Source organism: Alosa alosa, chromosome 7 (assembly GCF_017589495.1).
Source record: "Alosa alosa isolate M-15738 ecotype Scorff River chromosome 7, AALO_Geno_1.1, whole genome shotgun sequence".
Lineage (NCBI taxonomy): Eukaryota > Metazoa > Chordata > Actinopteri > Clupeiformes > Clupeidae > Alosa > Alosa alosa.
In genome coordinates, this window is record NC_063195.1 from 17,464,518 (window position 1) to 17,480,685 (window position 16,168).

Sequence of the window (16,168 nt, forward strand, 5' to 3'; positions counted from 1 at the left end):
CGGTCTGCTACGTGGAGACTGCTGGTCCGTGGAGCTGCGGAGTGAAATTAGGCTTCGTCTGATAATTTGCTGTGCAAATTATGCTTCGTCTGATAATTTGGTGTCATCAAACATAGAGGCATACAATTAAGTGTGGTGGTATGAGCATTCATTCAATGCATGCATGTGCACATCTGCGCAAGATAAACTGAAACCATTCATTAAAGTTGGTAACAAAGCTCCGCTTCAAATGGTTGGAAGGCTATACAGTATTAACATTTAATAGAACGACGTGAATTCTTGCAACTTCCATAAAACAAAGCAGAGACTGGACAATACAGTGTCTAATATTGAGTGTATAGTCAAATATGAAAATAACGTGGCCAAAAGCTATTGTAGCCTAATTATTTTTCCTGTTAAATATCTCCAGATCTATCTGCTCTGCCGATTATCATACAGAAATAACTGGTATCGTTTCCTGAATCCTTACATTCAGACATTCAATTTAGATCACATTAAAAAGCATGTCAATATTTTCAGTGTATGATGCTTGCATGGGGGAAACATCCCAAAACAATGGCATCCATATAATTGCTGTTGTTTTGAGAAGTTACATTACATTACATTACATTACATTACATTACATTAAATTTGGCTGACGCTTTTTTAGCCAAAGCGACTAACAACATGGTAAACAGTTTAAGTTTTTGAGCAATTCTCAACAATTTTAGGATAATTTAAAAAAACATTAGAGTACAGTAAGAATAAGTGCATCAATGAGTGCTATTTTTAACAGTTACTTGTCAGTTTAAGACGGCTGGTGAGTGCTAGGATCAGCAAGACTTGTTATAAGTGTTGCTATGAGAGAAGATGTTCTCTAAAGAGCTGGGTCTTCAGGAGTTTTTTGAAAATGGAGAGGGATGTCCCTGCCCTTGTAGGAACTGGCAGTGTGTTCCACCAACGAGGAACAACTGATGAGAAAAGTTTGGATTGGCCTGAGCGTACCGGTGGTAGAGCTAGACGTCGTTCGTCTGAGGAGCGCAGCGGTCTAGAGGTACCGTATGTCTGTATGAGGGCATTCAAGTAGGTGGGAGCAGAACCGGAGACTACTTTGTAGGCAAGCGTTAGAGCCTTGAATTTGATGCGGGTTGCCATAGGTAGCCAGTGTAGCTGGATGAGCAGCGGGGTAACATGTGCCCTTTTGGCAGGGTGAGATTTGTAGGGGGGGATGGTGAGGATTTCCCCCCCTCTGGTTTTCCTATCCCTACCTCTGCTAAATTATTTTTATCGTCGGGGGGGACAACATTTATCCCCCTCGACCCTCATATTGATTAATGCTACTTCATTTAAGTAAAGCGCTGCAACGTGAGAACAGTCTAGTAGGCTAGCCTACATAATAATCTGACATCAGAAACGCACCTTCACCGTCAGCACTGATGCTGCTGACACAGTGGCTGCGTGATAACTTAATTTGGCCTTGATCGTGCAGGACATTTCAGAATGTCGAGTGTGTAATCCATCATAAATGGCTATGTTCAATGAAAAAGTTAGCTGGACAAATGAAAGAAAACAAGAAGGATTCAGTGAAGCATAATAATGTTTTAGAACCTTCAAAATTAGAAAACTGATGCAACTGAGATGGAGGACAACTGCACGTAGAGTAGAACGTAGGCCTATTGTCCGAAGGAACTTACATTAAATGAGGAGATATTTGCTGAATGTCACAAAAAGTGTTACAGAAATTGCTTGGCATCGCTTATTCAATGGCTCTCTACCGAAACACCTGTAGTTTGCGGAGGACGAACGAGAAAGCACTCGTTTGATAAATCAGCCAGTAGTAGACAAATAACTTTTAGAAATAATCTGTACTGCAGAAACGAATGTTGGTGGGTATTTAAACTATCTAGCGGGTGTTTTAACAGCTGCAAGAAATAGAAGCTTCATGGTCTTTATGTTCTGGTTCGTAAATTATTTTCATAAAACTTCAAGTTGCCCTATAACTTTACTCTCCAAACTCTTCACTGCACTGTAGGCAATTAACTGACAGTATGATAGGCTATTTATTTTCTGTAGACTACAATAAACACATTTATTTTTTCAACTTTTGCAATATTACGCACTTGGCTACTGAACACAAATCAGCAGGAGAGAGAATGCATGTAGCCTACGCAGCGTGTAGCGCAATGTGTAGGCTATTTGGTTACCAACTAACACTGTTAGCCAATTCACTAACTTAAGACTTCAGTGCCATCATATACATTGTTTTTTTACACAACAAATACAGAAAGGATGGACGCAGCAAAAGTAGAGAAGTCATTTCAGATGGGGCAAGAACAAGGTGAATTTGTATGCTTGTCAAAACGTAGTCCTACCCTGCATTCGAGGAGCTGATCATCATACCAAGCACACTCGCTGTTTAAAGTTATACACCATGGTAAACTAAAACTAAAATGTTACAAAGGTGGCAAAAATAGTTATTATTAGCCATGACATTACTAGGCTATGAATCGTTCGTTGATTTAAAAAAAAAAAAAATTGGGGGGGGGTTTACAAACTTATTCAAAATCATCCCCCCCTCTGGTTTTTACACATATCGCACCCTGCCTTTTGGGTTGGTTGTAGACCAGGCGCGCCGCCACGTTCTGGATCATCTGAAGGGGTATCACTGCGCAGGCTGGGAGACCTGTCAGGAGGCCGTTGCAGTAGTCGAGTCATGAGATGACTATTGCCTGAACCAGAAGTTGGGTAGCATCTTGAGTCAATTAAGTCCTGATTTTCCGTATGTTGTAGAGTGTGAAACGGCATGACCGGCCGAGCAGTTCAGTCTTTGTCATCAGGTGGAAAGGACAGATAGAGCTGTGTGTCGTCTGCATAGCAGTGGTATGAGAAGCCATGCAAACGGATAATCTGTCCCAAGGAGGTGGTGTAGATAGCAAAGAGAAGGGGGCCCAGCACTGAGCCCTGGGGGACCCCTGTGGTGAGATGGTGAGGTGCAGATAGCCAGAGGTGGGACCAAGTTACTCTTTGGCAAGTCATAAGTAAGTCCCAAGTCTTAGCAGTCAAGTCCAAGTCAGGTCCCAAGTAAATACAGAGAAGGGCAAGTCGAGTCCAAGTCCAAGTCACATCAAAGCCAAGACGAGTCCAAGTCCAAGTCCCAATCTTTTTCAAGTCCTGAACGAGTCATCAGGTACTCTTCACTTAATAATGCCATTATTAGACTATCGATCATAATTTTAGTACTTCCATCTAATCCACAGTTTTTTTTATAAATACAGATTAAAAATATGTTCAATGTTTCTGTCTTGTAATCTTTTTTACGACATATGCATGTGCATACCTGTGTAATATACACATGTGCATACCTGAGTAATCTGTACAAAACGGATAGCTACATGACACTCAGCACAGCTGCAAATATATATAATGTTTTTCCAAATTCATGGAGCCCACTGTAAGGATGAGTAATAATTTGCCTGATGGTATTTCACTGCGCTAGGCCACAGATTTGCCTGCAAACAATTTATTAGGCTGTCGGCCAGTGGTGACTCATAAGGGAAGCCAAGGTCAACACTTTTATATTATTTAAAAGATAATAATGACAGTAATTATGTTTTAAAGTATTCATTTCTTAAGAAATACTAGACATTTGATGCTGTTTATCTAATTTGTAAATGGTGCACTGTCACTTTGTAGCGGACTGCTCCATATTCTTTATAATAAAAATGTATTACTTTAGGCTTATCCAACCGGGTTGCTTAAACGCCAATTAGGTTAACGTCACGCAGTCAGCTGACGATAAAAGGCTGCTTGGCCTAACCTGCGGGGAGATCGCTAATTACAAGCGCTATCGGAGAGGGTAGTTACCGAGGGCATGTGAGACATGGCGGGAGCATTTTAAAACAGAACATTCACACTGGATAAGTTACATTGGATTCCTTGGATCGTACCCTTGTGGATTAATCCCTTTGAGGAATTACTATGAAGCAGTGCGGATCCTGAGCAAAATAGGACCGGCTCAAACTACTTTGTGTTGCGCACGACGGAATGGATAGGCAGCATGGCAAGATGTTTTCCTTTCTCTTGTCGTGGTGTTGCGAAGATCCCTGGTTCAAGTCGTAGGCCTACTCTGCAGCTCCCCTGGCTAGTCTCCCGCTGGTAACTCAACACTCATCTCCGAGTTCACGTTTCCCTTCCACCAGTATACAACTAATTCAACATATTCCACAACTCACTTTCCTTCAGTGACTCAGACTCTCTCATACTTTCCCTTTTTGTTTAAATGGCATTTTTGTTTTTGATTGTATGGAGGGATATCGATTATTTAAGTTGTGTATGAATATTTTTGGTTTAATTTAAACTATCACAATATATGATTTGAAACGTGTTTGTGTTGTTTAATTTGTGTGATAGTTTCGCTCTAACGGTGACTACATTTGAATTGGCAGCAAATACTGCCTGGCACCCCAGAGACAATTGAATCTCTAAATTTAAAAATAAAAGATTCAGATTAGTCACGTTACAACTTTAAGCCCATTGTGTGCCACTGTCCACACGTTCTCATAATGATCTTTTTTTACCAGCTCCGTTCAAATATAGCCTATGGCTAGTCCACAAACTCAAACATTGTTTGTGCCACATGTATAGCACAATATTAACAATGATAAGCATGATATTAAGTTGGCACAAACAGCGTTCATTCCTTTGGAAAGAGAAGCATGTATGACATGATGCTTGCTTGACATTTTCTGTTTGCAATTAAAAGTGAATTATGAGCCTGGTAGCAGTAGCCACCTAGCTACAGTAGCTGAGTGGAATGCGTTTCAATCGGCATATCATGTGCTTCATGTAAATAAATTATTGAATACTTCAAGACTCACCAGTTCCATTACACAAGGCAAAGACAACTCTTCATAATATTCTTGTCCACTTTCCAAATCACAGTGAGTGCAGCTATGTACGACGGAGTATTAGGGCCACACATGAAGGAAAAAAATATTTTTGCCATGACGAGATTAAACTCAACATGTCGACTTTAAAGTCGCCATGTCAACATTAAACTCGACATTTCGAGAATAAAGTTGAAATGTAATATCGACTTTAATCTTGACGTATCGACTTTAATGTCGCCATGTCGACATTAAACTCAACATTTCGAGAATAAAGTTGAAATATCATGTCGACTTTAATCTCGAACGTGTCGACATTAAACTCAACATTTTGAGAATAAAGTTAGTTTGGAGAGAGAACGACCGCTCAGGACGATTGAAAGGGAGGACGAATGAAACAATGCAACAAGTGCAACAATGATTAGACATAGGCCTATATCATGTGGACAAAACATAGAACGTATTAACCTACGTTGCTCAGCCAAATACTTTGCTGTTAGGTCCTTATCACGGAGTTACAGGCGATAAATGCGATGGTCAAAAGTAGCCTAAACGTCATAGCGGTTTATTTATTTATAGGCCTATTATTAAAGTGTTGTTCTAAACATTTAGTTGTTGCATCTAAATGTTCAACTTCATGCTTATGCACTAGAGGCATACTAGGCGCTCTCCCCAATCCTAGACTTTCACGTTGCTTGTTTGTAATGGATGCAAAACAGCCCATTGCTGAATGTCTATGGAGGGACGAATGAAGCTGTCCTCCAGACCACCCCATGTAGGCTAGTAGCCTACTTGCACACATATGCACACAAAGTGCATAAATGAAGTGCATACACACATATTCTCTCACGGGATCAAAATATGCTTAGGCTATACCTGTGTTTCTAGCCTCCTATACGTATTGCAGGTGAGACATGGAAAAGCAGTTTTAGAAAAATTAGTTTTGCCATGTTATCCTATGGAGAGTGACGCCCGTGGGTCACGAAGGGCAGTTATTTGGATATGCAGTAGCCTTAACCACGTAAAACAGAGTGAAATAACATTTTGTATAGAAACATTATATCATTGGATACATATATTTTTCTAGCTATTTAGCCTAAACGGCATAGTATTTCCATAACCGCGAGACAGCACTTCACGATGACGGCAATGATAGTTAACAGACAAGACGCAATCTATCTGAATATCTGCAATATATCTGAAATAACACCTATTTGAAGCCCATTTTTCATGTAACATATTGTGTATTAGTGTAGGCTACATAGCTTAAACTGTGAGGCTATGTTTAAACAGTAGGGCCTATTACGAGTTTAATGTCAGCATGTCGGTCGAGATTAAAGTAGATATGATATTTCAACTTTATTCTCGAAATATCGAGTTTAATGTCGACATGTCGACTTTAAAGTCAACATGTCGAGTTTAATCTCGCCATGGCAAAAATATTGTTTCTCTTCATGTGTGGCCCTAATACTCCGTCGTAGGCTATGTCATAGTGAGCTGGATCTCATAGTTTATAACAGTATAGTAGGCTAGTGAGAACCGGATAAATTCACAATCTCCTCTAATCTCGTATTTGTTGCCTCCACGATTTCTTTTTATATGTTTCTTATATTTAAAAGAAGATATCAATCATCATTAACAATGACAAGCCAGCTGGAACCTACTCGTTTTCTCTCTCCCTCTCGTGCGTGCTTAGATGTAATTCTCAATTAAATGCAGTAGCCTAGCATAAGTTAAGTTGGATCTTAATGGAGAGGACTCGAAAAGTATTATCTTTATGTAACATGCTGTTGGTGCTTTTTGACAAACGTTCTCTAACAAGAGTGCAAATCATTTTGCAGTAAAGCTACTAGTGATTGGCTAAATGTTGGCCCTTCCTCTGTCTCTTGGTGCCCTACACACAGTGCGTAACGCGTGTGGGCGTAGTGGCAGTAGGCTACTGAACTGTGCTCTGGCCGCTTGTCTCCGCTATTTTTTTTATTTATTTTTTAGTCGCGGGAAAGCGTCTCTGGGTTGACTGGTACACGATCAGGAAATGTAGTTTTTGATTCGAGACATGTCAAGTCATCACAAGTCAAAGAGGCAAAGTCCGAGTCAAGTCTTGAGTGAATAGTATTCAAGTCCAAGTCGAGTCGCAAGTCATGCCGAATTTTATCAAGTCAAGTCTGAAATCATTAAAATCATGACTCGAGTCTGACTCGAGTCCAAGTCATGTGACTCAAGTCCACATGTCTGCAGATAGCTGACCAAGCCATGATACGTTAAACGAGCGTCCTGTGAGGTAGGATTCAAACCAGGAGAGAGCAGAACCGGAGATTCCCATGTTAGCGAGTATAGAGAGAAGGATGCGGTGATTAACCGTGTCAAAGGCAGCCGATAAGTCAAGCAGAATGAGTACTGATGACCGAGCGGTCGCCCTGGCTTCTTTTAAGGCTTCTGTTACAGACAGCAGAGCCGTCTCGGTAGAGTGGCCGCTTTTGAACCCAGACTGATTTGGATCCAGAAGGTTGTTCTGTGAAAGGAAGTCAGAGACCTGTTTGGAGACTGCTCGTTCAATGCCTTTGGATAGGAAAGGCAGGAGTGAGACAGGGCGGTAGTTCTCGACTTGAGCAGGGTTGAGAAGTACAGTAGAACTATTGTAGTTATATTTTACATTAGTAAAACAGTCATCTGATGTGCATGTTCACACTTTTAACACTGACTGCTTTGAAGTGCATGTATAACAATATCGTATAACAATAATAATTGTGATAATGATAATTTGATGGGGGTTTAGTAGGTAGGCCCTATGATATGACTGGGACTCGGGTCAAAGAAGTTTGAGAAAGGCTGCTCTATACTACATACATTCACAAATATGAAATGCCAGCCACAAGAAGATGGACAGGTTTTGCCGTTTAAAATACAGACCTCACTTTACAGTCTTGATTCTGTGGTTGATGGAGCAGTTCTCCTCCACAGTCCTGAAGCTCACTGTCACTGATGTCCAGCTCTCTTAAGTGGGAGTTTGCCCACTGAAGAGCCAAGGCCAAAAATCTTCCTTTCAGTTTACAGCCAACAAGTCTGTGAGAAGATAAACATTTGTCACAGAGAATCACAAAGAGTGCAATGAGAGACCAATCAAGAGGGAAACACATGTTTTATTAATGTCTGTTTAATACACTCTACAGTTATACTCTACAGTTACCCATTTTCACTGACAAAATGTCAAAACCTGTCCATGATTTTTCAATGACCTTGAAAGAAGTGTCCATGACTTTTCAAAGGCCTATGAGTACAATGAGTGTTTACTTTACGCCACGTGTGACTTAAACAAGAATGCAAAAAAAGTGCTTTGTATATTATATTAAATCATATTATATCATATCATATTATATTATATAGTATATTATAGTATTTGTTTATTTTCGTTGTTTTTTTTAGGCTATTGATTGCATTGACATTATTGTTTATTATTGCTATTGCTATTGTAGTCTCACCAACTCTTTAAAACTCTTCACTGTTTATTTAACTATTGTAAGCCTATTGTTTTATTTGTAAGTCACTTTGGATAAAGGCATCTGCCATATCCCATAACCATAGCCATAACCATCTATGAAGGAAGCGATTGAATTCTGTAACATGATGTGTGATCTCCAACCTCCATCCCTGGCAGAGTTTCTCCTAGAAAATTTCCCAGCAGCAGTGCCGCGGTGCTTAGACGGAGAAAGACCGACCCCCCAGCCCCAATGCTATTCCCACCGTTCGCTCTTGTGGATATTTTCCTGTTATTGGGTCAATGACGTGACGCTAGTGGGTTAGATACATTTAAAATTGTTGAAATTTGAAAATAATTTGACAAAAAACATAATTTTCATCAAATCCTAATCTTAAAGTTTTGGATATTTTGAGAGAGTATTAACTGAATTTGGGTAAAAATGTCAATACGGTGTAACCACAAAAACATGAACCAAACAATTACACTTGCTGGTAACACTCCATAAAAAGGTGCCATAATAAATAGCAAACTAGTAATTACCTAACCCTTTGTTAATATTTGTTAATTGTTACTAACATATCTATTTGGCACAAGTTAATAGTTTTTTAATCATTAATTAAATAGTAGTTGTTTGCATAAAATCTGTATGTTAATGTTTTAGCAAATCTATTAACTAATCAGTGTTGGGTGTAACGCGTTACAAAAGTAATGTAATTACTGTAATATATTGCTGTTTGCGGTAACGTGGTAATGTAAGGCATTACAAAAAAAAATTGGATAATATTTTACTCGGTACAAACTTCAGTAACGCACGTTACAATGCATTTAACCCGAAATTAAGTGGTGTTTTGTTTTGATACATATTTGCAAACACCACGCGAGAACAACAGAGGAGAAAAAATCCGCGCAAAATAGTAGAACGTTATCTCCTGATACTGATTGAAGATGACTGTGGCTGCAGCAGACTCGCAGGCAGACTCTATTTGCGGGATGGACATAAGCCTACGCTCATTATTTTCAGCTTGTCAGAGACAAGGCTATGAAGAACATAATAGTTAGTGCACTTTGTGTGCGAAACCGAAAGATCTTTCTATGTCTCGCGAAATAGCACAAGTAAATTAATGAAACATCTAAAGTAGTGCCACGCTAATCTTTTTGATTCTTGATAAAACACAAACTATGCTGTTGTGCATGTCAGCTTTGTGCTGTGAACTTGAATTAAAGAGAATAAAGGGATAGAAATGCAAAAAAAGATTGTGTAGCCTGGCAGTGCCACCGCTCCCACCACGCGCATCACGCACTTTGCGTTGGGCACCAAAGGACAGAGGGGGCACCCAAATGTAACCAATGAATAGTAGCTTTACTGCAAACTGCATTTCACTCTTCATCAATAACGTTTACAATGTCAAAATGCACTAACACGATGTTACATGCAAGTTTGATACCTGGTATGAAGCAACATATTGTAACGTCGGCGCACAAGACATTGTTAGCTTTCTCCCACGCAGGGTATGCTGGGATACGGGAGCGAACATTTGGGTTTATGTCTGTATTTCTCCTTAGTTTTGAGTGTAATGTTAGCGTCTTTATTGTAACATGTTTCCCTTTTAGTTCTCCCTCGTGTGTGATCCTCTTTGTGTGGGGTGCTGCGTCCACCCCTGTATGTGTAGCGTGTGTGTGTACTTGACCTGCCCCGTGTGTATTGTGATCTGTGTCTGTGTCCCTGCTCTCGTTCTCAGCTAATAAACCTTTTGATTGGACAACTGTATGTGTTGCTATCAAATCGTTACAATATCATTGCATACTTCCATTTCCAAAGCAATGAAGGCTGCTTAAAACAACCTAACATTGTGCATATTATTGTGAATATTGAGCTATCAATGTAACTCGGTAACACTCTATAAATAATAAGGTGCCATAATAAATAGCAAACTAGTATTTACCTAACCCTTTGTTATTATTTGTTAATTGTTACTAACATATCTATTTGGCACAAGTTAATAGTTTTTTAATCATTAATTAAATATTAGTTGTTTGCATAAAATCTGTATGTTAATGTTTTAGCAAATCTATTAACTAATATTGTATTAATATGTGTTAATAGTTAACTAAATGTTTTTTTTGGCACTAATTAAGTTATTTCTTGCATCATTTAAATGTTAAATGTTTATTTGCAAACTATATGTTAATAGAAAAGTTAATGACTTATTATTATTTAACTAATTGTTATTAAACTGTGCTTCTGCCTATCCCAATATGAACCGCTCTCCATAGGACCCTTACAATAGATAGATAGATACTTTATTGATCCCCAAGGGGAAATTCAAGAAAAAAACACGGAGCTACCTTGACATGCTGCCACTGTTGTCGGCGCCGGAACCGCTTGCAATAAAGTTGGTTAAGCTTAATTAATATATTAGTAGTATATAGCTATAAGCGTGGGGCCCCTTATAATAAAGTTGGTTAAGCTTAATTAATATATTAGTAATATATAACTATCAGTATGGGGGGCCCTTATAATAAATTTGGTTAAGCTTAATTAATATATTAGTAATATATAACTATCAGTAGCCTATGGGGGACCCTTATAATAAAGTTGGTTAAGCTTTATTATTAGTAACATATAACTAGTCAGACGGTGAAGGGACTGAGACCAAAACTGGCTTATCACATTTATTCCTTTAGGAAAAGTTAAAACAAAACAAGAAGTAGTTGAATGGGCTATATTACATGCATCATTCCTATACCATCACTGTCAGCCCTACTAGCAAGGGAGACATGCGACATGGAATGTTCAGGTGTACAGAACAACAGTTTATTAATATTCTGATACTCACTAAACACTCACAGACGTAGACCATACGGAGGTAATGCATAAACATAATGCTAAACTAAATGTACATTAATTTCCTGCTAGACTGAATTGCACTTTCCATGCACACTAAGCTAAACTACACTGAATGCATGGAAAGTTGCTAGCGGAGTTTACAGCTAGTCACGTTAGACTCAGTGTGTATGAACTCGTGGTCATAATGAAAACATTAATAAACGTTCTCTAAGTTGCTAGAATTGCACCCAAATCTTAACAATACATGTAAAGTAACATAATACAGGTGGTATATCAAAGTGTTCAACTTAAACAACATTTTACAGTTACAAAATTAAAACAAAGTGGGGAGAGCTTTATACAGTCAACCTACGCAATGCAAAGCATACCGCTTCTGATCAGCTATGGCAACAATACAAGGACAAACGCAGCAGAGCTGCAGTATAGCGTTCTCCAAAGGGGCTCCAAAACACCAATCTCAATAAAGCTGCTTAATTACGGCGAAAATCACATACAAACACTAAACTACATTTCTAACTCTGTTACACCCCCCTCCCCTGAATTTCACAAAATTCAAGCAGCAACCAAATAGTACTTCCAAAGGCAAAGAATACACTACTTTCAAACACTAGACAGAGAGTCACCAATTACAGGACAGCCAACCAAGGTATCCAATAAGGATGAAGTGGAAGAAGAGGAGCGCAAACTCTCACACAACCAACCACTGCAGTAGGGCCTTATACACCCCACAAGACCATAAAGCCATAAACCATAAATTCCATAAATTATCCACATAGCTAATCAGAAAAGCTAGATAAATAATAATATGTCATTAACTTTTATATTAGCATATAGTTTGTAAAAACATTTAACATTTAAATGATGTAAGAAATAACTGTTAATTAGTGCCAAAAATATATTTAGTTAACTATTAACATATATTAATACAATATTAGTTAATAGATTTGTTAAAACATTAACATACAGATTTTATGCAAACAACTAATATTTAATTAATGATGAAAAAACTATTAACTTGTGCCAAATAGATATTTTAGTAACAATTAACAAATATTAACAAAGGGTTAGGTAATTACTAGTTTGCTATTTATTATGGCACCTTATTATGGAGTGTTACCCACTTGCTTTGTGAAATTCTCTCCAAAATCCCCTCTAAAATAATCTGGCATGACCTTGCACAATAACTTTTCTATATTTAATACAAGTAATGAAACCCCATTGTTCTGAATGTTTGAATTAATATTGGGAATCATGTCTGTCACATCAACCACTTAAAAAGTAGCTTTAAAAGGGTTTAATTAGATTGTAATTTAAGCAAGTTTAAATTTAAGTTAAGTTAACTTTAATTTAAGTTTTTCATTTAAACTTCCATAATTCATTTTTAATATTTTATTATGATATATGTAAATAATATGTTTAGATTATAAATAAATAATATAATACATTTATTGTAAATAAAGTGTACTTCTTTTCTCCCAATAGATGCCACTTACAACCAAGGAAAACGTGTCTCACCACAGAGCGCAAGGGAACTCAATCCTGCTATTGGTTGTTTGTTAAGAAATTATCATACCCACTCTTTCACTCAATCTTATTCTCTCTCACACACTCTGGGCTCTATTTTAGTGATCTAAAACGCAAGGTCACTAGCAAAAAGCATAAATACATTTAGGGGTTTGTCCAGTCCACATTCGGGGTGATTTTGCTATCAAACGTCAGGCGCCTGGCGCAAAAAGGCGGCTCTTATGTTTCTTAATCAGTCATGGGTGTGTTTTGGGCGTAACATCCTTAAACCAATGAGAATGACATCTGTCATTCCCTTTAACAACAAGCAGCGCAACTTCAAGCAGCGCATCAGTATTTTGATAGTCAGCAGCGCATTTGAAGAAATCTGCTTGCACAGAAGACCGTATGGAACAGGTATTCCACTAAACCAGGGGTCGGCAACCCGCGACTCCGGAGCCGCATGCGGCTCTTTGATCCCTCTGATGCGGCTCAGCTTTTGAAAATAACAATGAGTAGGCCTATTTAATTAAAATGTATTTGATTTTAGTTCGTAGGTCTATCTGAGTAATTTATATAACTTCCCACCTCACTTGACTCCGTAACCGTAGCCTGCACAATATTGTTACATTTGCGGTTCGTTGCCATGTCAATATCAAACAAAATCACTGATTGCCCTCCATTTCAGTCAACGAGAACACTTGTCTTTAATTGTTATTGTTGATGTGTGCGCTTGCTGTAGGCTAGATAAGGAAAATGTCAAAAAGGAAACGTCAGCGACCACAGCTTGCGAGCGCGAACTAAGCGGACTGAAATGGGAAAGTTTCCATCCGAAGATTCTAAAAAAACGCGAAATGAACTGCCCGTTATATATCGCATCACTGCAACGAGTTAGTATTACTGTGTTAACCCTATTCCACTTGCATGTGAGAAATCTTTCTCACATATGAAAAATATAAAGACAAACCTGCGCTCACGTTTACGGGCAATTCCATAACGCCAACACAATGCCATGGTAGGCTATTTAGTTGGCGTTATGGATATATGACAGTTTTGCGTGGAGTTGCCCTTAAATGATGACGGCCTCAATTCTTGCATGAAACTTCACCTCACTGAATATGAGCCAGCCAGACTCCAAGGCCATCACCAAATCTAATCTCTGGTAGGCCTAATGTTCAATTTCGCCAATGACATGTCAAGGAAAATTGAGTGTTGTGTTGTGAACTATGATGTTACTTTGCATACCAAAGGACAAAACAGTTCTACACAGTTAATTACTTTCACTATTGACAATGGGTTACCATCGAAAACATAGCCTGAAAAAAGCAACACTTACCCCAATAATGTTCGAATGACTGAATATAAAACCTAAGGACATTTATCCTGCAGAGGAATTGCTGGTTACATCTTGTGATGTAAGCAGCGTCTTCATATGCGCCTTTCGCTATAGACCAGGTTTTACTTGGTCAGTGGCGTAATGCTTTTTAGATGGTGTAAGATAGCGATTTCTAGATCATGTGCCAGACCACACCTTATGTTGGTAATTTCCACACCTAACCCCTGGGCGCATTGTTTAATAAAAGTGAAGTGTAAGATAGAAAAAGCTTTGCGCCTGGGTAATAATACGCTTTGCGATGGTTTTTGTGTTGCAAAAATAGGGCCTCACCTCTCACTCTCTTTGAAAACAATGGGTATAGACTGAAATTGTATGAGAACTGAACTGAAATCAAATAGAACACAAGTTAATCCTGTTTGTTCATTGATGTTATGAAATTATTTTTTATATGGAATATGATGAATGACATGAATATATATTAAAATATCCAATTCAGTTTACCTATTTCTTGTCCTATTGCTGTAGACGTTTATGGTCAGTTTGTGTAACCGATTTATGTCAATTGGTGTAACCAGTATTTTGTCTAAAAGACTAATATTGTACAAAAAAGTTAATATGGATAATGATTTTAATTTCATGAGAGCAATTGCATGAACTCTAGGAGGTGTGAAATATTAGATATTTGTCATTTTTTGTGGTTACACCATTTGACAATTTAACAGGCTGTCAGTTCTATCTTTTGTTAAAAATAGTATAAACGTCATATTAAATAATATGAATACAACAGAAATACAAAGTATACAATTTAACAAACCTCAGGCCAGATATACATACCACCATGGACAAACCGCAGAATACCGAACGCTGACGTGGCAGCTGAACAGTCATACGTGGCATTTATCAAACTTTAATTTCATCGGGTAGACTAATCTGCGCCTTTCTCCGCCCCCTAGGCCTACTGCAATTTATGAATGTCCACAACTGAACGCCATAGCCTACATACAAGCGCAGTTGAATGAAGTTGTATTGATGCAATGATGACAACATTAAAAAGAATCAAACGTTTAGCGATCATGAAATAATACATGATAAGATGTCAACAAGCAGGGAGATAATGAAGATCAGTAGTTCTACTCAAACTACTTGTGCACGTACTGTAGGGCAGGCTATGGAAGATTGGTCAAATCCATAGACAGTAAAAGATATGGACAGAGTCATCACATAGACGTCAATCGAGGCGGGTGAAGCAAATTTCAACCGTTTCCTGTTGGTCGACGTGGCTTTCTGCACAGGCTCAGGGGACGTAAATGTAACGTAGGCACGTAGTCTGACTTGTGTAACTCTTGTGATAGCTGCACCGAGAGATTGGGTATGTAGCCACTTACTTCGTTACCACCATGTCTACATTGCTGTTCTAAATGTCCTAGTTGTTCGTAGATAAATGTGATTAAATATAAACAGCACTCGCCACATTCATAGCCTAGGCTACTGTCAATCCATCAAAACTTCGCTGAAATGTTGTGCTCCGATGCTTTCGTTCTTATCCAGAGAATACCGTTATTTTGCTCCTGTGCGACGCTTTCACCCGCTCTGGCTGTACGCTTATTACGTCACTTTAGCATTGATTTCGGAAAAAAGTTTATTACTCAGTCTGTAAGTCAGTTTCGAGGTTATGACGCCAATCACACAATGTTGTATTACTCCGGAAATAGTAAAAGTTCATATAAAGGCTTAAAACGCTTCAGCTGTAACGTTATTTGATGTCAAAGTGGTGCCAAAATTAAATGGGCTTCAATGGGGATGGCTAGGTGAACTGGTCTACTATTTAGCCTCAGATCCGCCATAGTGTCTACGCTCTCCGAACGTTCGCCTGCCCCCTTGGTCAAATCTAGCAAGTAGAAAAGTTTAAGTGGATGACGTGAAAGTAAGACATTCAAAAGGCCAACGAAAGTTAAGGTTGCTTTTGATATAGTAGGCTACAAAGGCGGAATATTTAGGCGCAGAATAGATGCGCATTCACAGGCAGTATTCACCCCTTGCATGTGACGTCACGTTTTGTTCGCGCCACAGCAAAATAGCCTAGTGGACGGCAAGAACATGGATCAAATCAATGGGTTGTAATGGGACATATCGCACAG

General features: G+C 38.6%; 1 protein-coding gene across 7 annotated transcripts in view; it reads right to left on the reverse strand.

Moving 5' to 3' along the window:
• LOC125298619 (NACHT, LRR and PYD domains-containing protein 12-like) overlaps positions 1 to 16,168 on the reverse strand; it is a 69,674-nt gene that overhangs the window by 11,515 nt on the left and 41,991 nt on the right. For all 7 annotated transcript variants that reach the window (XR_007194230.1, XM_048249417.1, XM_048249415.1 and 4 more), the window contains one exon: positions 7,776 to 7,928. Coding sequence is in view for 6 of the 7 variants with exons in the window: in XM_048249417.1 (XP_048105374.1) it covers positions 7,776 to 7,928 (153 nt within the window). In the remaining variant the exon portion in view is untranslated. The remainder of the gene's footprint in view (positions 1 to 7,775; positions 7,929 to 16,168) is intronic.